This window comes from Physeter macrocephalus, chromosome 13 (genome assembly GCF_002837175.3).
Source record: "Physeter macrocephalus isolate SW-GA chromosome 13, ASM283717v5, whole genome shotgun sequence".
NCBI lineage: Eukaryota > Metazoa > Chordata > Mammalia > Artiodactyla > Physeteridae > Physeter > Physeter macrocephalus.
The window spans coordinates 47890063-47914579 of record NC_041226.1 but is presented as its reverse complement, the minus strand read 5'-3'; the positions used below and the strand labels follow the sequence as shown (position 1 = coordinate 47914579).

Below are 24517 nucleotides of genomic sequence, written 5' to 3'. Positions count from 1 at the left end.
AAAAATAAATAAAAATAGTCATAGTGTATACATCGCTACCTAAAAGAAACAGGCTCTTGGTTGTTGGAAAAAACAAAATATCTTAAGAAAAAAATCAATTAGAATATGAGTAACTTATGAGGAAACAAAATGAACGATTATCTTAGTATCATCCTACAGACCTTACAAAAAAATCACTATTCTTCCCCAAAGCCAAGGGTTCCCTCAAAGAAGCTGGTGCTAATTTATATCTATTGATATGGAAAATAATGTAAATCTTACCTTGATGTTACATACTTTTCATACATCTCTTCTCTAGCCTTTTTGGTTTCTTCAAGTTGAGTTTGAAGTCTTTCAAGACGATCCTCTTCATGGGCACAGCGAACACTAAGCTCCATGTTTTGGCGGTTGAGATATTCTTTATCCTTTTGCAGTAAAGTAACAGTATGCTGTAAGGTGGCTACCTACACACACGCAGAGACAGACAAGTGTCCAGAGCAATGTCATCTTACTTTTCAAGGCTTACTGAGTTGTTTTCTTTCATTTGTGCTTTTGTTCAACATATAAAGAGGGCTAATTCTTACCATGAAAGTTTTCATATAAACAGAGCTACTAAAAAATCCCTTCTTTCTAGCAATTACATCAGAAAGGAATAAAAATGTCCCTCTCACAATGCTGCCCTGAGCTGTGTCCACAATCACGGTACAATAAAACACAAGTGACTCTATAAGCTTACCTCTTTTGATAGTTCACTTCTTTCTTTAGCTTGAATTATGTGAGAGGCTTCAAGTGTTTCATGTTTCCTCCTTAAGTCAGTTACTTCTTGTTCAAGTGCATCACGCTCACTATAAAATTCAAATACATTTATTTATTTTTACTAAAATAAAACACATATGTAAATTCTACGTCTCTTTTTATAACAAACATTTTAAAAGCATCGATTATGTTTCAGGAAACTGAACAGAGATACTTCAGTGTCATTCCACGAACGATAAAGTATCTGCTTTCCAAATTTAGAAAGGACTCTGTTCAAGACCTTGTTCAGGTTCATAAACATGAATTTATTATCTTCAAAAAATAAATATGTAAGCTACACTAATCAGCAAAGTAAATAATAAAACTTTCTAAGGTATACTCTGGTATCTTATCATTAATCATCTTCAATCTAATCTTGAAGCCAAAACTTTTAAAGAATTTAAAACATGGCTCTAGGCTTTCAGTTGTTAGGCTAAAAAAGGCCTTAAATCATCACTCAGATTGCATAGATGATACACAGGCAGGCATTCTTGTGATTATTTCATTCACAAATTGTTTATGATTACCCAGAGATTCTAATTTCCATTTTCAGACCAGCTCTTTCCCCAACACAGCAAAACCAAGAATTGGACCAACCCTACAAACAGGTAGGTCTTAAAAAATGAGCGGAGAAATAGATTTGCTAATTCTTAACTTGCTCTCTGCAGTGAGAATCAGTTCCTTTGCACGTGATTTCATTTACTTCCCTGGTGTTTCCATGGAGAGGGCTATTAAGAATTGTTTTTCTTTTCATTAGATTTTCAATAACTCATTTAGAAAGATGACTTCTAAGATTTCTTCTGCTTAACAAAGTATTATAATTATACTTGAGCAAAGCACAAGTTGAAAAATAACAATCACCCATAAACCCCCTAATTAAAGATGACTATCAATATTAATATTTTGGTAATATTACTTTAAGTATTTTATGACTTTACGTACAAATGTTTTTATTCTCACAAGGTAAGGACTTTTGCTATGATTTTTTAATGTAAAAAAATAGATTATAAAGCATGATACAGCAAAATACTCATGAACTTGCTACCCATAGCTGACGACAGTTACATTTGTCTATATTTGCATTAAAGTTTTTTTCTGTTTTTTAAAAAGATAGAACACTGTGAGTAAAGCTGAAGTTCCCTACATTTTCTCACTGTTCCAGTATCATCTCCTAGATACAATGATGAATTTCCATATTATATGTTTTTTTACATACTTTTACTCACCAATTGTTAATATTTTGTCATATTTACTTTGTAATATTTACTAAATATTACTTTGTCATATTTATTCTCTCCCTCTCTGTTGTTCATATATGTGAATAAATATATATATATATATGAATTTATATATATTAAAATACACACGCATATACAGGTATACACGTCTACACACACGCACACAATTCTACATGTGCATTTTTTCCCCCCCTCAACTATTTGTCATACGCAGACATTAGGTCCCTTTATCCCTAAATAATTTGGTGTGAATTTCCAAAGGTTAAAGATATTCTCTTATGTAATCAGAATATAATCATCGGGACTTCCCTGGCGGTCCAGTGGTTAAGATTCTCCCTTCCTTTGTCTTTCACGACACTAACCTTTTGTAGCGCACAGGCCAACTTTATATAGCATGTTGCTCAACTGTCATTTGTCTGATGTTTTTCTGTGACTAGATTTAGATTAAGCACTTTGGGCAGGAATATTACAGAAGAGATAATGTGTCCTCAATACATCAAATAAAGATGTATTGAGATGATGTCACTTAATCTCATGATTGGTGACAATAACGTTGATCATTTGCTTAAGGTGGTATCTGCCGAAGTTCTCAACTATAAAGGTGTCTTTTTGCCCTTTGCAATTAATAAGTAATCTGTGGGAATCTTTTTCTTTTACAACATTTCACAGTTTATTGAGTCCTATAAAATAACTGGATAATTGATTCTACACACTTTCAGTGACATCTGAAGGGAAGAGATAGTCACCCAAATTTGCTATGGATATATTTTAACATTCTGTTCTCTAACATACTTTTACCCAGTGGCTTTAGCTTCCAATGATGACTGTGAATCAAACAGTATTATGAGGTTACAAAATAGTCATTCCAATAAGCATATGTAATTACTGGTTGGCATTCTACTGTGAAGATCCTCTTTATTTACTAGCACACACTCAAGGACTCTTATTCTGTTCAATGGATTGTAACTCATTATCGTTAATATTCATTTTGATATTCAAGTTGTACCTATTTGGCCAGTTGGAGCCCCTTCAAACTAGCTATTGTGGTGCTGAATTGGAATCAGAAGTATCAGTATGATCTTATCCATAGTATGTTAAGCCATCCTCTCACTTGCCTCTTCATTGCGCCTCTGCCTACTGAAAGGGCCTAGAGATAACGTTCAGTGTAGCAATGACCAGGACCTAAACCTTAATTTCTGAATAGCATTCTCCAGTAAAAGCAACCAAGACTCCTTAAAGAAAGGGCTGAGGCAACGAAATTACAAAATAAACCTGAGAACTTTCTGTTATGCCAGAAAGTTAAGGAACTGCCTGCTTTAGGGGGGGAAAGAAAGAAAGAAAGAAAGAAAGAAAGAAAGAAAGATGGGCACATGCATTTTGCTTTTTAAAATTTAATATTATGTGTTTGACTTAGACATATATACATTCAGATTTAATCTAATGATTTTAATTGTTACGTAGAATTACATTATAAAAATAAATCACAATCTATTTTCCATGCTGCTGTTGAAAAGCATTTGAATTCTTTCTAATAATGATGCAGCTAACATCCATATATCTATTTTCTTTTGCACCTTTGTGAGAATTTATCAAGGACATAAAAGTGATTTTTTTCCCCCAGTTTATCTTATATGTTTGTGACCAGACCATTTTTTAAAAATCCATTCTTTCTATTGAGTGAACCAAAGGAGTCACAGTTTGAGCCACTCTTGCTTGGTTGTTTTTCTGTTCCATTTCTAGCACATGATGATGCTTATTATGTTTTTATTTCCTAGGTTTTCAGTATAGAAAATAAAACATACATAAAGAGAGATGCTAAAGTGAGACACCTCCCCACCCCCACTTTCATCACTCACCTGCAAGAATTATCAGCTCACGACTCATCTTGGTTTGTGTGCCTTTCATTCATGGCCACCCTGTATTATTCTGATGACTATGCCTTTTAGTTTTCTCCTTTCATATTTCACTTATTATTGCTATAGATTTACAGTGGCAGAGAGGACATCAAAACACCAACTCAAAGTATCATCTTACCATCACAACCTACTTCATTTTGAAATGATTCTTTCGAAATCTAGCTTTCTTCGAAAGCCCAATAGTATAGCAGTCATGGATTTCAAGCTCCAACAATCACTAAATTTTGACCTAACAGTACATACATAATAATACATAATGCATGTCAGTCATGCTGGGAGTAGGAGCACCAATGTTATATCCCCCAAATCCTTGCAAATTTACTTACGGCGTTTTACAATTTATAAAGCATTCATTCAATTAACAAACACTCATTGAGTGACTACTTTAGTTCAAGAATTATTTTAGGTGCAGGTAGATGTAGCAGTGAACAGTTAGGATAACCTCTCTCTATATATGCATACATATATATATATACTTTCATAAATATTACTTTATTTGATCTTCTTCATTTATATAGTGCAGTTATTGTATTAGCACCATCTGAGAGATGACAAAACTTTGGCTTAGAATGTTAAGACTTCCTAGGGACATACAGTTAAGTGGTGGTTCATTAGTACATTCCAGCAAAAAGAAAATTATCTGCTATAGCTACTTAGCAGCAGCACAAGAGGAAACATATCCTCAGAAAGTATTATTTTTTGAAAGTATGTGTACCTTTTGTCAAAAAGGAATAGCTGGAAAAACTTTAGATAAAACTGCAAAGTATTTAAATCGATGCCATAAAATAAAAATAATCAAGTAAGATTTCAAAAATATTTACACACATAGGATTTCACTGGGTTCCTATCTTCTAAGGCATCACATTTTAAGAGACAAAAGCAGCTTCTAAATAAAATAAAAACAACTGACATAAAAATACAATCTAAATCCAACAAACTGCCAAAACTGCATGCTTCTGTGCAATGAAGAATAAGGTGTATGTCAAGAGAGTAAGAAGACAAGCCACAGACTGGAAGAAAGTATTTGCCAAAGACATATCTGATAAAGGACTGTTATCCAAAGTATACAAAAAACTCTTAAAACTCAACAGTAAGAAAACAAACAACCCAATTAAAAAATGAGCCAAAGACTTTAACAGACACCTCACTAAAGAAGATATACGGATGGCAAATAAGTACATGAAAAGATGTTATGTATCACGTCATCAGGGAAATGCAAATTAAAACAACGAGATATGACTACACACCTATTAGAATGGCCAAAATCCAGAACACTGATAACAAATACTGGCTAGGGAGTGGAGCAGTGGGAGCTCTCATTTATTGCTGGTGGAAATGCAAAATGGTACAGACACTTTGGGACAGACAGTTTGGTGGTTTCTTACAAAACTAAACATATTCTTACAATACAAGTATGCTCATGCTCCTTGGTATTTACCCAGAGGAGTTGAAAATTTATGTCCGTACAAAAAACTGGCACATGAATATTTAGAGCAGCCTTATTCCTAATTGCCAAAACTTGGAAGCAACCAAGATGTCCTACAATAGGTGAATGGATAAATTGTGGTACATCTTAACAATGGAATATCATTCATTATTCAATAGCACATTATTATCCAAAAGAATATTATGCATTATTCAAATGAGCTATCAAACCATGAAAAGACATGGAGGAACCTTAAATGTATATTTCTAAGTCAAAGAAGCCCATCTGAAAAGGTTCCACATGGTATGATTCCAACTATATGACATTCTAGAAAAGGCAAAACCATGGAGACGGAAAAAAATAAGATACAAAGTAGAATTAACGACATTGATGGTAAGAATTCAAGTGACTCTGATGCATGCTAAAAATAAGAACAACTACTGTAGCCATCTTAACTACTTACCTCTTGACTTTACCATAGTTCTCTTGACGGTAGTCTCCTTGTTGAATTAACTGTTTTGTGTCTGCTAATTCTAAGGCCAAACGTTGACATCTAATTTGAAGCTCAGAGTAGTTTCTGCGATCTTCCTCATAAGTCTACAAATAAAAACAATAATAAAGCATTTCAAACCAAACATACTTGACCAAATTCTGTACTGAATTCTTCTGCTAAGCTGTGAGTATCTTTGTAATTTTAAAAAATCCTCAATTTTTCTATTTAGTAATTTTTCCCTACTCAAAGACAGGTAATCTTAAACTCACTGAGTAGTTTGTAAATTCATTTGTTTAAAACTTGAGCTCTGTTTTTTCAAAGAAAAAATAGGCCAACTATGCTTTGGTTAATAGAATAATACATAAAATGACTACTAATGTTAAGGACGTTTTCAACATTTACTGAGTTACTATTAGATGCTAAAGACACAGAAATGAATAAAACACTGACCCTGCTCTTGAGGAGTTTACAACGAGAGACAAAGAGCCACACGAACATCAAATATTCACAATGAAAAACAGTTACTGAAGAGATTAACCACGCATTTTCAGTTGTGGTATTCAGAAAATAAGGAGTTTTGCGGCACTTGGAACATATTTCTACATTGATCTTCCTTGTACTCATCAGACCAGTAGAAAGGGACTGCAGAGATGTGGAAGAGGGGTAGAAGTGAAAACCTTAAAAGCACACCTGGCCCTGCTTACTACAAGCCTCGTTTCTCACCGTTTCTCATACCTCCAACCCTAATAAAGATCTGAGGTTCTCTGAACACACTACGCTTCTTCTAACCCAGCAGTCCCCAACCTTTTTGGCAGCAGGGACCAGTTTCGTGGAAGACAATTTTTCCATGGACTGGGGCTGCGGCGGGGGTGGGGGGCAGTTGGTTCAGGCAGTAAAGCGAGTGATGGGGAGCGATGGGGAGTGGCAGATGAAACTTTGCCTGCTCACCTGCTCACGTGCTGCTCACCTCCAGCTGCGCGGCCCAGTTCCTAACAAGCCGTGGCCCGGTAGCGGTCTGTGGCCTGGAGGTTGGGGACCCCTGCTCTAATCTGTTCGCACTGCCTGAATAGCTGAATACTGTCAATACTGCTTCAGAGTAGTGATCTTAGTGTATCATCAAATTCGTTTTTTTACGCCAGAATGTAAACATCTCAAGGGCAGGGACTTTGTCTTGCTCACCATTGGATCTCCATCATTTTACACAGGACTTGGTATATAGTAAGAATGAAATACTTTTCAATAAATCAATGAAGAAATGCATGAATATGGGAATGGGGAGGAGAAGCAGGACACAGAGACGGAGTTCCTACTTCTTCTCCCACTTTGAACTCATCAGGTCTTGCAAGCAATCATCAACTCCACCCCCAGAACCTGTCGCGGGAAATACATCCTGTCCCAAGTCATCCTTTTTTAAGGCGCTGACGAGCTCAGTGTGGTCACATTTAGTCCACAACTACTGACCGAACTATTTCTAAGTGACAGGTCCCGGGCTAGACACTGTAGATACAAAGATAAGTAAGACAGTTTTTGTCCCCTTTAAACTATTAGACATGACTTTGAAATGTTAGCTCCCAAATTTCTATCAAAGGGCTGTTTGAAAAATGTAGTAATGGAAAAACTATACTGGCTGTGCTTTGCTTTGGTATATACTATGTTCTTCTGCACTGATGTTCTCCATGAGAATGAAATGTTACTATACGGTATTTATTAGAGGATCATAGCTGAGGATACCCCATCATCTCCCCAAAGAATCATCACACACGTCATTTCAGACCTAAGTCCCAGAAGATGCTTTAGTTCCCCTGAAGAATGCTTTTACCCTTCTAAACACTACTAATGGTGTAACTGTTTGGGGAGAGTGTCTAGTGTTATAGTTAGGATGGAAAGCTCCAGAATTCAACTGGCCAGAACTGAATTACCTGCAGTAACACTTCGAGCACGTTTACGTCTCAGCACTTCATTGTCCTCATCTACCTCATCTACCCTGTAGAGTCGTTGTGAAGATTATATCAAGTAATACATGAAAAGTGCTTATAAAAATGCTTAGCACATAGTAAATGATCATGAACTATAAACTAATATCATCACAATGCTTTTCCTTTGCTTTGGCTACTAGGGAGATTATAGCCAAATTGATAGTTCAACCTTAATAATTACACAGACTGAGACAGACTCCTGAGGAATATAAACATTTAAAGGGTGAGGAAAGGACAAAGAACCCTAGGAACCTGAGTGAGTATTCACAGAAACAGAGGGTGAAACAGGGGTGTGTGGCAGGGACAACCGTAGAAGAGCTACTCTGAGGAGACAAGACTGTCAGGGGTACTAATTACTACCGAGAAAAAACCCATAAACACATCCATTAACTCTTCAGGGATGGGGACACAAAGTAGACTGCCAGGGGCTAAAGCAAATACATCTGAATACACAATACGTCCGTTTTCCTGTTATTATACATGCGTTCTCTTGCTTAATACTTAACTTTATGACTGAGCAAAGTATTATCCTCATTTTTACAGTTGAGGAAACTAGGCTTGGAGAGGATAAAAGTCTCAGAGCTCACGAACAGTGTGGTAAGGACTCCAATCTAAATTTGTCAAACATCCGAACTGTAGGCAATTCTCTCTTTAGTTTAAAAGTGGAGAAAGTGAAGTAGCTAGAGAAGAAAATAGAGATAAATGAAGCTTTCAAAAGATGGAACAAGCTTGGACATGTTTAAGTATCGAATGGGAAAAAATAGCAAAAGAGGTCCTGATGCTGGAGAAAATGGGCATGGTTGGGGGGCAGAGCAGTAAAGCCCCTAAGAAGGCTCAGGGTGTGGGCTCCATCTTCACTGTGAAGACTTGTCTTAGACCAGCAGCCATGCTCATCATGGCAGGCTTTTCTCCAGCTGATACACAGTGTTAAAAACTTGAATTTGGATGTCCTCAGGTAGCTCTTATCAATGCCCTACAAGTCACAGAATACTCCTTACCCTACTGCTTTACCTATTTTCTACTATCCACTTGGTTTCTAAAGGCATATGATTTTCCACTCCTTGAAAGCCTCTTCCCACTATAAACAGTAAGAACAAACAAACAAAACAGAACGAGTGCAGACGTAAATATGCTTATGGCAAGAAATTGTTGGGAGTTCTCATCTGAGGATTTCCATTTTCTCTGTGCCATGAAATACCAAGTCATTTGCTGAGACGGAGAAGGAAAGTGGAAAGCTGGAGATGTGAGGAGAGTGGTGAGTGCCTAAAATAACTGCTGTGAAAAATGAGAGAACTAGAAAAAATAGAATTACAGCACAATTGTGTGGGCCCATTCGAAGTCGGTAACAATAAACTTACAGGCTTGTCACTGCCTCTGTGATTTTCTCCAGTTGCGCTCACGTAGAAAAATAAAGAGTTGAGATTCTGTCAGGCAGGTTCGATAAAAAGACAGGGAGGAATTTGACAACACTGACAAGAGAAAGATTTAAGACTGATAACATGATGAAGAGGGAAGAAAAGACATTTAGGAAGATATGGATAAAAAAAAATTATATGGATTGGAAATTCTGCTAAAGATAGGTTGAAAGCAGTTGATCGAAAAACATGGAAATATAGGAAGTAGTATGTTCAGTGGTCAGCCTGAATTGATAACTTCAGAAGTAAATCAGTTCTGGGAGACAAGGAACAGAATGCGGGCCATGAACCTGAATGCTAAAGAAGAGAAGAGGTAATCATTCAGAATGAGAAGATCCATCAAGTGCAAGGCCAAGGTTGTGGATGAATCACAAGACGTAACCCAGGCACCAGCTAAGGTAGAAAGGAAGACTAAATCTAGACCACGGGTTCCACTGAGTAAAAAACAATGTCCCAGTGGTCTGCAAATGAAGAAGGTTATAGAGTAGGGCATCTAGATGAAATGAATGCCCCCCCAAAGGTAGGGGTTTATGTGAGTGTGGAAGTGCCAAAATCTAAGATCTAGAGAGGACATCAATACCTGGCTCTGAAATATACAGGGTATAAACTTCTGGAGCAGAGAGCAATTCCGTAGGAGATATGCGTATATGTGTATTTATTATATTGTACATGCATGTGTCTGTTACATAGTGTATATGTGTGGGTGTGAATATATATATATATATATATATATATTCTTTAAATATAAACACTATATGACCAAGTATAAGCAGAAGTTCAATACAGGAATGTACATATCCTACCTGATCTTTTAAGACTTTTCAACTGAAAAACTTCCCCTTAAATAAAATGATTACCTTTATATTTTGAAAAAAATAATCTGCTTCACTTACTATTAGCAAATAAAATAGATTAAGGCACAGCTTTGGGAAAAAAGAAAAAAATGAATCAAACCCATGACTGTGTAGAACTTTAAGGCTAAGGCTAAAGATGGTAGAGAAGACTACTTCGTATTATTCCTATGCATTCTTCCTGACCTGAACTCAGCAATACCTTCCGTGGGAAGACTCCAAGCCCCAAATCTGAGTTAGATGTCTGTCTTACATTTTTCCACAGCACCTGGTTCTTACCTCATCAGAAAACACAACACATGTGCTGTGAGCAGCCATTACTTGCCTCTCACATCAAAGGAAAAACTAAAGGAAATTTTCTATAATTCTAGTACCTAGTACTCTGCCTATAACATAGAAAGTTTATAATTAATGTTTATGGAAAAGAAGGAGGAGCAAAAGAGGACATTAAGTAGACTGCAACCAAAGAAGGAAAAAGCTTCATCTTTTCAAACATAAAGAAAGAGAACACAAAATTTCCAATCACCAGCCATTTCTAAGAGAAAATTTCTACATAAGAAGTAAATAGGTTTGGTTAATAGCAAGTCTCAATGTCCTTTTTGAATAAAGAAAAAAAACTGCATAGGGATAATGACAGTTAAGTCACTGAGATTTCAACTGTTTGCTGGTTTTTTACACATCTAGAATGGAACTGATTTTGATTGCCAGAGTTAATGTCATCTTTTCCATCTCCTAAATTATTCATAAGAGGAAATAATAGAAAGCTATCTCTAGCCTGAAAAAAGTAAATCTGTTATTGTAGTTGCATGTTTTCTTGTCTGTAATCCTCGGTTTTCCTGATACGCACCCTGAAGCTCCTTGAAGACCTGCCTTATCTCTGGTTACAGCCAGTAACCCTCACATAGTAGTTAAGGCTGGAAATGCTTGTGGTGTCAACTAACGTTGAAATATAAAGGGACTATGCAGCACTAGCATTTAAAATCACTAGCTCAAGATGTAGCAAAAGCGACTTTAAAAATTAAGGATTAATAAATCATCAGTTTTCCAACTGAAATTAAAGAATATTATCATAAATCTGCAAATAAAACACCTCAGTTGAAACAATGATATCGATGCAACATATACGCAGAATTTTCTCAAAGATTTTGAGAAAAGCAGCTTGAAAGGGGCTTCTATTTCTCAGTCTGGGTGGTGGTTAAATGGGTGTGTCCACTTTGTGAAAAGTCAATTAAAATTTCTTCACAACACAAACGTTTTAAAAAAGTAAGACAAGAGGCTTCAACCAGGAAAACACTAACTGGGGAGAAGTTCTGCAGGGATCCTCGTCTTAGGAATGGAAAGGGGGACATGAAAGGGTCACACTGAAGGGGAAAAGGGCTGACCAGGATGGAAGGGGGTAATAAAGAGACACTCAGGTTTTTACTCTATCTATTTCTCTACTGTTTGATAAAAAAACTGAAAAATTTATATTATACGGTGTTTTGGCAAAGTTATCAACTATTAGACCTTTTATATTTAAAATGAGATGTCTTCTCTCCCCCATCCCCCCACAAGGCTCTTATTTCCAAACAACACCAGCTGAGTGTTTCACAGTTATAGAATTTCAGAGATGAAAGACAGACTGGAGATAATCTATTACTAACTTCTTATTTCCATGACAAGAACATTAAGGCCTAGGGGGGTTAAGTGATTTGTCCTGGATTCCAGAGCTAGCAGAGATAGAGCTAGAATTTAGGTTCTTGAATTCATAAATAGTTCATTCCTTTCTTAACTTCAAGTTTCTGTTTTTTAAAGATTCTATGCCATGGAACCTATAAAACCACTGATTGGAAGTTAATATTATTTACTGCTCAAATCCAGGGTGTTAAAAAAAACTTATTGCAAATTTTACAGGTTCAAATATGGCACATGCATAATTCATATTTAAATTTGGACTCCCCTCCTTTAAAACAATTACTACAATTATTCCCTAAATACATATTTAAAAAATACTTTGACAAAATAACATCGAATCTAAATGTTTTCTACAAAAAGTAAAAATGTATTCAAAGATTCAATAGGCACATTTTAAACAGTTAGCCGCTGTATAAACCCAAAAGCAATTACTTTAGATACAATTTCTAAGCATCATTTAAATCTTCTGTCTCTCACACCATGTAACTGAGAAGAGAGTGGTAACCTATGTTTCAAAATAAATCTTTAATAAATGAAGTGATCTCCTGCCTGGGGAGAGACAGAGCAGCTAAGAAAATTAGAAATGGGAAATAGTGTCATTTATCTTATGGTCAATGGTTCAGATCAGAAGCAGTTTACGTTGGATAGCAGTTTAATGAATGAGAAGAAATGTCTCGATTAGCTATTCTGAGAAAATGAGAATTCACTCCCCAGAACTCTTACAAGTTTCACGTTACCTATAATCTACTCCAAGCAACTAAATACTGAAAAGAACAAGAAACCTAATTAACCTTTGATTGTTAAAGACTGTTCCTTTAAGAAACAACAGTCTGCTTGCTCCCAGAGACTACTTTTTGTTGTCGTTAAGATCCTCAAGAAATATATTATTTAAGAAAAAATTCTGGACTCCTTCTAAGGTCTTAAGGAAAAACAGACAAAACTGAAGAACTGAAAGTCTACTCTGGGTTAAAAAGAAAACACGAACATTTAAATATTTTATATTACATGATAATCTTCAATATCTTTTCAATAAATGTGAACTCAAACATAAAAGTTTAAGCTTTTTTAAAAGGAAAAATTTTAAACAATAGTGAAGAAAGAGATGAGAGATGAAGAAAGGTAAATTTCATCAAGTGTCGTGGACATCAGATTAAGATAGAGACATGGGATCAAATCTGTCTCTGCTACTAACTGCTCCAGCAAGCCAAGGTCTCCAGACCTTCTCTTTTTTTGGCCACGCTGGGTGGCTTGTGGGATCTTAGTTCCCCAACCATGGATTGAACCCGGGCCCAAGACAGTGAAAGCACCAAGCCCTAACCACTGGACCGCCAGGGAATTCCCAAGGTCTCTGGATCTTAACTGCTGCCTCTGCAAAGTGAGGACACTGATTCGCCAACTCATTTATTTTATGTGCTTACTATTGGACTAAACATTGTATGACTATTATTCATAACCAGCTCATGGATCTAGCAGGACCCTCCATTGCTAAACCATATGTTGATCTGTTGAGAGGCAACTTTTATAGCCAACATTTTATTCAGCAAACTACGAAAACAAATTTGAAGTGCTGGCCTTTCAAGAGGTATTGACCCAAATATGACTGAACCAAAAATATTTAAATCTTAACATTTTAAAACAGACCAAGTGGCTAAATTATCTTTAAAATCTCCCTTACAATTCAAAGAAGTTAATTAAGTATATCAATGCGAAAAGGTATGGTTTCCCATGCCTTTTAAGTGATTTAGATAAGCATTAAAAGTATTAATAAGCGTGGGTAGAAAGAATAAAAAATTAAGTTGATTCATCAGTTTACGGTCAGGTTCAAATAATTTTTTTTAGCTCTTGAAGCAAATGAAGATGTATGGTGCAACAACAGGTGACTCATTCATGGCAAAAGAAAGTAATCTTTGTTTTACAAGTAAATTACTGTAATTATTTAAAATACTTCAACAGTTTAAACATACACAAACACAATTTTATAAATTTTTATAAGTTTTATAAATGAAAAGATATATATTATGGAATTATCATTACATACTGGTAAGTCTAAGAGCAAGAATTTCATATTTTTTAATCTTTCTTCCCTCTCTTCCTCTTTGACTCCCATCCACATCCCCAGGTAACTCAAGTTAAAAGTAACATGTCTCTTTCCCTATTCGTCTCCATGTTCATATACTCATGAACACACACAACACAAATGGGAGGATAGAAACCTGGTGTAAATCCTAAATCAACTGATATTCTCTAATTCATTCTTGTCAATGATTGCACAATATTCCAGGGTGTACACTGTACGTGGTTTATGCAAATGTTTCCTTCCTGTGTTGACAGGCATTTATGGTTACATACTAGTATTTTGCTCTATGGGAGAGAGTCCTAGCACTGGGGTTGCTGTGTTGAAGAACGCTTGTTTTCCGTTTTAACTGATGTTGTCAGATGTCTTTCCAAAAGACTATGGCAGTTCACTTCTCCACCTGTAACATTTGTATCTTTTTCCTTATATCTACACAGATACCAGACCTTTTCCATTTTTGCCAACCTGAGTTCTCACTGTTACTTTAATTGTATTTCCCAAAATGCTAGCTAGTTTGAGCACCTGGACATTTGGATTTGCACTTTTTGTGAAATGCTTATTTGTAGTCTTTGCCCATTTTTCCATTGGGTTGTCTATTTCTGGTTAATTTCTAAGAGCTAGAAATAGTGCTGATACTAACTTTTGATCATCTGCATTCCAATTTTTGTCCCAAATGTGTACTTTAAACATTAAACTTTGCCTGTGGTTTCCTTTTTGTCCTTTTAAAGCTTTCTGTTTCTCTGTCTTGGCTAAGATTACCCCAACCTCTAGAACAGCAGTGTCCAATAGAACTTTCTGCAATGGTGAAAATGTTCTATATCTGTACCATCCAATATAGTAGTCACTAACTACCTGTTTGGCTAGTAAGACTGAGGAACTGAATTTTAATCAAGTTAAATGTAAACATGTGGCCACTATATTGGACAACTCAGTCCAGAACTCAGCTACTCACAGTGCAGTCCATGAACTGGCTCAGGCCAGGAGCACTAATACAGTCCAGGAGGTGTGCCAACAGTGAACAGTCTCAGGCCCCATCCCAGAACCACTGTGTCAGTTTTCATCTTAACAAGATCCCGAGGTAACTCGTATTTACATTAAAGTTTGAGAAGCACTGCTAATAATCATCTAAATTGGGGAGTCTCAAAACTTTTTTGGGCCATGGACCCCACTGGCAATCTGGGATACCTGTGAACTCCTTCTGAGACTAAAGTCTCTAAAATCAAAAATTAAAACACACAGAATTACAAAGGAAACAAATTACAGCGGACCCTTGAAGAACAGGTTTGAACTGTGCAGGTCCACTTACATGCAGATGTTTTTCAATAAATACTACAGTACTACACGATCCGTGGTTGGTTGAATCCACAGATGCACAGCTGCTGATAGGGAGGGCTGACTAGAAGTTATATGCAGATTTTCAACTGTGCAGATGGTCAGCACCCCATGTTGTTCAGGGGTTAATTGTATACTGCAATAAAACTACTGCAATAGTTTTTAAAGTTATGCATGTCCTTCTTTATTAATGCATTAAAGATGAGATCCAGGGAGGGGTCTACAACTACACGGAAGTTGAAGTAGTGATGAGCATAATCTCTAAAGATATCTGCAATAACTACACTGTGATGTGGAAATACCTGAATTCTAATGCTGACAGAGTCACAGGCAGTGACAGTCCTACTGTGGTTTTTGCATTTACCTGTAATTGAAGGAAATGTTAAATTTCAGTAAGAAGTGACAATAATGTTTTCCCCATTCCCCCTGGAGGCTCGTGGACCCCGACTTAAGAATCTGCGTGATTACCGAAATAATGGCCTAGATTTCCTTCTAACGTTTTTAATCCAACTGGAATTGGTATGTGTGTATGGTATGGTATGGAATGTGAGGACCAACTTTTTTTTTTAACGGATGAATAACATCCAGTTGTGCTAGGCCCCTTATACTAAAAAAACACTCTTGGGAACTTCCCTGGTGGCTCAGTGGTTAAGAGTCCGCCTGCCAATGCAGGGGACACTGGTTCCAGCCCTGGTCCGGGGGGAATCCCACGTGCCGCGGAGCAACGAAGCCCATGTGCCACAACTACGGAGCCTGCGCTCTAGAGCCTGTGAGCCACAGCTACTGAGGCCTGTGTGCCTGGAGCCCGTGCTCCGCAACAGGAGAAGCCACTGCAATGGGAAGCCCGCGCACCGCAACGAAGAGTAGCCCCCGCTCACTGCAACTAGAGAAAGCCCGTGCACAGCCAAAACCATAAATAAATAAATAAATAAATAATAAATAAACAAACAAACAAACAAAAAACACTCTTTTTCAACTGAATTGAACGACCACTATTGCGGTATATAATTAGACCTGCTTCTGTATTTTATTCTACTGATGTTTGTTTCTCTGCCAATATCACATTGAGTTGACCTCAGCAGTTTTGAAGTATATACTGGGATCTTGGTAGGCCCAGCATCTCAGCTTTCCCCACCTTTCACATTTCTTCGCCCCACATTTTTCTTGGCAATTTCAGAACACTTATTTTATTCACATAAACTAAAATCATTTATCCAATCCCAATCCTTGTATGGCATTTCTCTCCTGCACTAAAAAATCAAACACAGAAAATAACAAAATTATTGGGATATAATTTAACTTATAATATAAATAATATAAATAAGTGCATTTATTATATATTTTATTTATAATATAAATATATAAATAACTGCATTTAATTACTATATTAACAATACATATTAACATATGAACACACATAACAATATATATTAATATAGTATATATTAATATGTAGCATATATTAATAACAGTATATAATAATATTAATATATTATTGTATATAACAGTATATACTAATATATTAACAGTAATAATACAGATATATAAATAACTGCACTTATTATATATTATTTATTCAGAATATAAATAATTGCATTTAATTAATATATTAACAGTGGAAAAATTGCTATTTTTATGACTTTGTCTCCTTTCGGAGATACAGTGCTTCCAGGTACAACAATAAGATTTAATAGTTTTCTTCATATAAGTCCATTACTTTCCCCATGAATTAAGTATTTTCCCCCAAGTCCATCTCTAGCAGTTATTGCTCTAAACCTAGAGAAATGCTATTGGTCAATTACACATTTATCCTGCATTCAGTCACAATGTCAGATTTCTACATTAATTTTAGCTGGTTTTTAAACTAACAGAAAAAATATTTTTCATCTCCTTTCAAATTTTTACCTGGATAGTTTTTTTCTTCTTAGTGCATCTGCTAGGGCCCTCCAAGACCATGTTAGATAATAATGAGCAACCCAGTCTGTGTCTGGTTCCTGATTTTTACAGAAAAAGGTTTTACTGTTTTGCCATTTAGGATAAAGTTTTTTGCGGGCTTTTTTAACGTAAATATTTTTAAGTCTCTTTATTTGGAATGGTCACTGAATTTTATTATCCTTTATCGTTTAATGATACAATCACATGGTTATTCACCTTAAACTTGCTGACGTAATGGATAATCCTTTCTGTCCTAGAATATACTTTACTTAGTCGTAAAGTATTATTCTTTTGATGCAATGCTAGAATTCATTTTTGAACATTTAGAGTTTTTGCGTCTTTAGCAATAAGTAAATTAGCCGATAGATTTTTGTTTTGCTTTTGTATTATCCTTCTCAGAGCTTTCCATCTTTTTCAATACTAGTTTGGTATAGTTTATTTAACTGGAATCAGCTGTGCTTATAGAACTCAACTGTGAACCTATCAGGGTAATCCATCTGTGAACCTGGTAACTTCATCAACAGTACATCTTTACTCACTCTGTAATACCTCTATGGTAATCGTTCCATTCAAGTTCTCCACTTGTGCTAATTTTAGTAATCTATATTTTTGGGGGACATTTCTTTCAGTTTTCAAGCTTTTCACAGAGCCGCATGCAATATTAATTAATGTCCAATAATTTCAAACTCCTTATTTTGACTGTTCTGTTTTCTTTCCTAAGATGACTACTACATGTCTTTATTTTTCATCTTTCTCTTTAATAATAAAGGCATTTTAAGGCTATAGGTCTTCCTCTGGCACAGCTTTAAATGCGTCTAAAAGATTTTGATATAGAATGTTCTCATTTTAATTGCTTTCTTGTTTTCACTTCCTCTATGATCTAAAAGATATATTTCTCTTGTTTTTGTTTCTTCTTTGATCTAAAAAATGTTTCTTAACTTCTAAGCTTTTTCCACTCACCTTTTAATTATCACTACTAAGTTAGGATAAAAATAGGGACTACAAAATCTTTACTTAAAAATTTATTATTTTACTATGTGGTCAAGTGTATACATGATAGTTCTGTCAACTTTTCATTGACATTTTATTTATTTATTTTTTGGCCACCCTGTGCTGCTGGTGGGATCTTAGTTCCCCAACCAGGGATTGAACCAGGGCCCATGGCAGTGAAAGCGCAGAGTCCTAACCATGGGACCGCCAGGGAATTCCCTTCATTGACATTTTTAAAAAAAGTTATTCCCTGGTCAAGGAATGTGAAGCTCTATACATAGCAACTGAATTAAAATTATTGATTGACTCAATTCTTCTAGCCCTGACTTATTTTTATGTCTATTAAATCTATCCAATTCTGTGGAAAGTACATTATAAACTTTCCCCCCATCATTACACTTTCATTAAGTTCTCCTTGTTTTTCTAAAACCCTTTTCTTTATAATTACTATGTTACTTGATACGTAGAAGTTTTTGTCTCTAAAATCACCTTTCATTATTGTTTTCTGTTACCCTGTTTTGTGGTTCTAATCTTAAATTCCACCTTATATTACTATTACCTTCTTGTTCTTTTTTCATAACTTAGTCCATCCCTTTAATTTTCAATCTTTATCAATCTGCATTAAGCATATTCCTTATAGATAAATAGAAATGAGTGTGGTTTTACAGTCAATATGGCAGTCTCTTTCAATGGAATACTTTATTCTTCAGCTTTCTGGAGGCAAAGGAGACTTTATCCACCTTATCTGGAGTGGGAGGGGCGGGGAGTCCTATAGATTTTTACAGGCTAAGCTCTGTCAACAATCTGTTCTGGTCTTGCTTAGGGCTTTCTCACACTGTGTCCAGGCTTTCACTCAGGCCAGGGGAGAAAAACCCCAAACGCGGTAGCCTGTTTCTAAGATGGCCTCTATCAATTTCTTCCCTTGTATACGGCAAGATATTCCCTGACTGAAGACTATTCCTTTTAATGCTCTGCTTGACTAAGAGAACAGGATGATGTCGGTGGGACTTTAAAGTTAGGTCCTAAGAAGACTTTCAGCTTTGGCCTGGGTTTCTTTATGCTTGAACACTCACTCTGGAGACCAACTGCCAGGTCCTGAGGCTGCCATGTCGAAGGATGCCTAAACTAGTCACATGGAGAAGCCAGCTGGAGAATGATCCGGCCCCAAACATGTCAATGAAGACTTCCGATGACTCCAGCCTCAGACAGGTAAGAAATATCCAGCTGAGCCTATCAATATTCAGAGCTGTGACAGATAAAAATTAAGTCACGAAGTTTTTAGTGTGGTTTGCTATGCAGCAATACATAACTGGAACACTAGCTTTCTCAAAGCCCCAGACTTCAGTCAGGTCTAGCCACCTGCTAGCCCTAATGAGAGCTTGGCTAAGAAGAGGCAGATCGTTGGAATTGAAAAAAAAGGAAAAATGAAATGCATTTACGTGTCATCTCTTTCAAATCTGCCTCAATAGCAAGGCCTATTCTTTCCATAGTTTACGTTGACTATGACATGTAACTTCAAAATGTTACAATAAGTAGGAGTTTATTTAGGTTTGAGTTTGGCATGGCTATACCCAGTAGTATGATGACTCAATTTTGACACTATTTTTCTCTATTTGAACTGTGAAACCTTTATTCATACAGTGACCTACGGTAACATCTGGCCATTATTTGGCGGAAATGCATATTTTACCTATCAAGTTGATGGCTGTTTTTAAAATTAATTTTTGTGGTGCTAATGCCATGACAAAATTAAATGCAAACATGGGCATGAACATCATGGGGATAATCTAGTATAAATTATTTATTCAGATGATCCAGCATATACAGCTATTAATTACTTTTTTATATCGATACAGAAATTAAATCATAAAGTTAAAATGATCAAAAAAACCCCCTTCTTAGACACTCCAAATTATGTCTGTAGAATCTGGATTGAGATGTGTATAGCAAGAGAACAAAGTGTTCATAGTGTACCCAGATTGAAGCTACAGTACTTGGTAAGGTCCCTCACGAGTCGTTTTCCCTTCCCAAAATATGATATACCATCCCGGCCACTAGGTTCAAAAATGTCATCTCAAGACCTAATAAACCCCTCAAAATCTGTCCCTGAAATAAATTAACAATGCCACTGGATTTCTTTAAGATTATAAACACAGTGGCAGATGGGGAAAAAAAAGGTCATATTACTCTTAAAAATTTTTTTTCCTCTTACAGCCATGTATAAAACAATCAGCTAAAGGAGGCCTCTCCCTGATAACAGCCTATTTTAAATTGCCTTCATTATAGCTTTCCCATAAACTTTTCCCTCCTCATGAACTTTTATCTTTAAGTCATTTACATAATTTGTAAAAATACAACAAGTTTATAAAGAAGCAACAGGTTTTAGATGTATACGTAAGAAATGGGTTTTAGAAACTCCAAGTAGTAATACTACAGCTAGTGATATTCTAATTATATTTGTGGATGTTATAAATACATTAAAAAATATTAATTATTTTTTATTGCCAAGTAATGGTAATAATACATAAAATTAAAAATATGAAATTTAATTAAGAATATAAAGTGTTTTTGTACCTCCATAAGTAAACAACAACAAAAGAGATCTGTGTTCATGGTCCATGAACCTGCCACATTAGAATCCTAGGTTATTTATTAAAATTGAGATTCTTAGTTCCGTCTCAAACCAAAACCAGAACCTATGAAAGTACCCAGGAATCTAAGTTTTAAGCAGTGCTTATTCAACTTAAATGTAATATAGAGAGGCAAAACTATTATTGTTTACTAATGAATTTGTCAGATACCCGAAAATAATTACAACTGATGAGTATCACCATAACATGTATCTTATAAAGGAATTTTAAATTCATCAGTTGGGCAGGATAAAAAAGAAACTTCAGAAAACAAATAGTTAATAATGCCCTGAAATAAAAAAACCCGACTAACAAGTATGTATCATTAATGAAATACTTCATTTTCATTCAAATAAAATTAACAGGATTATTCATGTATGAATACTTAAGATGAGCCTCGAGGTAATTTTGCAGAATTTTTCTCAATAAATGTAACTATGTTTCCTAAACAAGGAAGTTCTCTTAAACAAAACACTCTTCTTGCTTCCTAGTTACCAAAGTTCTCATAAGAGAAAAATATTTCCCCATTTCCTCATGAAACTTAATGGCTTTAAGTACAGACTCATTAATGCCCTATATAATATTGTTAACATTTCTTTCTTTTGAAAAGAAGCATGCTGAAATAACTCTACAATAGCACAACAGCTGCACGTAGCTTAGCTACATGTACTGGACCAAAATTCTGACCTGTTACGAAGAGATTTCATAAATAGGAAATAAACGTATAGCACTTATGAAAACACTAAGTACCATACACAAGCTCATGTATGAAATACAGCTCAAAATATGCTATAATTAGACTATGATACTGATGCTTATAAAAAAAGTCTTAACTTGAAGTAAAAGATGAGCCCTATTTTCCAGTGTTAGTATCCAGATATTATTCCCAAATAACTAAAGATGTGGAAAAAAATAATGAAAGAAAATTCCAGAAATCTACTAAAATTGGCACTTCAGGAAGAGCGACTTCTTTTTTAAAGGTCAAAAATCACATTTTATTACATTTCATGTAATAGATATGAACAAATCAGTTTTTCACTTCATAACTGCCATGAACTAGCAGCTTATATGAATAAAGGCACAATTAACTGTGTACCTGTGGGGCTTTAACATCTCTGAATGCTTCTGTTGGGTGTAATTATGAAATCAGTGTAATAACTGAGACACCTTTGATCTGAAGACTACATGTTTTGCCAGAAAAGTTTCAATTTTTTAAAATTCTATCTCCCAGTTATAGATCTACTAAATTTTATTAGAAAAACATAGTATTTGATTGGTTTATGGCAATGGATATGAAATAAGGAATATAAATGAAAATAAGGTAACAATGTAACACTTTGGCCTCTAGGTCAAAAATGACAAGATGTTTTGAGTAGCCCAAAACCGGTTACAGAAATAAATGGATATATGCTGCCACCATGTGGTAAAAAAAAAAACACATTAAGTTCATTTTTGGAAAAGACAAAACTCAATCCAACAGTCTTAGTAAAGTGGAAAGTTTGTTTTCCTAACTCCCAGTTTTAAAACTCAGAGACATAACAAATATCTTAGTTTCTCTTAGTAACCCACATGGACTTGCCATGATCCTGCCATTTTTGAGGCATTTATATTTGTCGGCTCCTGCCTCTTTTAAGTTTCCTATCAATTTACTACTTGTTCTATAAAATAGTAGTACCATCTTGTATTTGTCCTGAGTTTATCCCCTTGCACGTCAATCCTCACCTTATGTGATTTTACGATTTTGTGATTCTATGAACTTCAATCACATTTTCCCCAGCTGTTGGTGTTCATTTGACACATACTAATCTTTATATGTCCTCAGATAGTAAACTCAGCTGCCCAAATACCAGATCTTACTTTCCAAACTCTGAACTTTATGGCTATATCAGGAATTCAATAATTATTAAAAGGTAAGTAGTGCAAACAACCAAAATTACAATGTTCAAAACTCTACATTTTGTTCAAGGTCTAGTGATGTATTTTATTTTGCTTTTAATATTTTTCTTCATAATGTCTAACGAGTCATCACCCATATCAGTACAAAGTTAAACATGTTGAGAAAAAAGATTCTCCAATGAAGCTAAGATTCTTTTTAGAGAAAACAGGGGATTTCAAAGCTAAATATTTTACACGCACAGACTGGATTTTCTCTTCCTTCACCTGTGTTTAAAACAAATTTGTAAGGTGATTCCACTTCTGGTGATGGTTCCAAGTTCCCATCTGACCAACCCTACTGCAGATACAACTTCAAATTCTGGACGAAATATAAAACAACCATCTGAAGGCACAGGAAAGTGACCAAAATCAGGCAGATTCTGAAGGGATATCTTCTACAAGAGGAAGAAGGGAACAGCATTGGGTAAATTTCCTGGTCTCTCTCTCTCTCTCTCTCTCTCTTTTTTAAATGCCTTTTAGCTGGAAGGCAGGCCTACTATGTGCCAAGTTGGATGATAAAGGTACAACAGAATATCCTTCATCTTTCTAGCTTAAAGAACCAGAAAACAAGAGTTTGGGGCAACTCAGCTGCTCTAAAGTGAGGAGGGAATTCTAGAGACAGCCAGAAAAGGGGCACTCTGAGATCTGTGGATAATCTCTGCCAGATCTCTGGCTGACCTCTGAACAACACATGTGTAGGACAGACCCAAGCAGTCCTACTAAGGCCAAAAACACCTAACTGAAATTTGAGCTGCTGCCCAAGAGACAGAGCATGCTATCTGAGTACAAACCAGTTAAATTCCTGCTAAAACAAAGGCATCAGCACTGTCAAAATGCAGTCTACACAACAGAACAGTTGCAATGTTAACATCTAAATTTACTCAGTGATTTAAATTATCAATTTAAAGTTACTCAACCTTTGAAGAAACAGGAAAATGGGACCCATCCTTAAAAGAAAAGACAATCAACAGAGACAAACTCTGAGGTGACTCAGATTTTGGAATTAGCAGACAAGGATTTTAAAGCAGAGATTTTAACTATGCTCAGTGGTGTAAAGGAAAATGTGCTTATAATGAATACACAAATAGCAGAGAAATAAAAACTATAATAACCAAATGGAAATCTAGAAGTGAAAAATCCGACTATTAAATTTTACACAAGAAAAACAAAAATGTATGTCCACACAAAAGCCAATGTTCAAATGTTTGTAGCAGCTTCATTTATAATGTCTCCAAAGTGGAAATAACTCACATGCCCATCAACTGGTGAATGAATATATCCATACAATTAAATATTACCCAACAATAAAAAGGAACTGATACATTAAAAAGAAAACAGTCTGGCAATTTCTCATAAATTAAATATGACCAGTGGATGGATAGATGGACAGGTATGTGATTAAGATAAGTACAGTGATATGCTAATGGCAGAAATTAGGTGATGGGTATACTGGTGTTCATTGTAAAATTTTTTCTAGTTACCTATGCTCAAAAACTTTCAAAATAAAACAAAAAAAATATAGTCTCTAGGCTGGTGACCAATTTTGAATATGCTGATTTGGGGATCATAAACTGAGAGGTTACGTAAAAGAAAACACACAGGTTATAATCAGTCTACTTATCTTCTGAGATCTTCCTCCAATTTGCCTTACTAGCGTAGTACTCTACCACTCAGAAAAACTTTGCTATCTGCAAACTCGAGATTTTACTTTGTGCTTCCCTTCCAATATAATGTTTACTGTTTGTTTCCCTGAACTCCTTTTTTTAAAAAAAATTAATTTTATTATTTTTAAAATATGTATTTATTTATTTGGCTGCTGCATTGGGTCTTTTTTTTTTTTTTTTTTTTTTTTTTTTTT

General features: G+C 35.4%; 1 protein-coding gene across 5 annotated transcripts in view; it reads right to left on the bottom strand.

Moving 5' to 3' along the window:
• PIBF1 (progesterone immunomodulatory binding factor 1) overlaps positions 1-24517 on the bottom strand; it is a 214203-nt gene that overhangs the window by 170719 nt on the left and 18967 nt on the right. For all 5 annotated transcript variants that reach the window (XM_028497922.1, XM_028497921.2, XM_024123149.3 and 2 more), the window contains 3 exons: positions 5818-5951; positions 716-824; positions 262-443 (listed from right to left, as the gene is read on the bottom strand). In XM_028497922.1, the coding sequence (XP_028353723.1) occupies positions 262-443; positions 716-824; positions 5818-5951 (425 nt within the window). The remainder of the gene's footprint in view (positions 1-261; positions 444-715; positions 825-5817; positions 5952-24517) is intronic.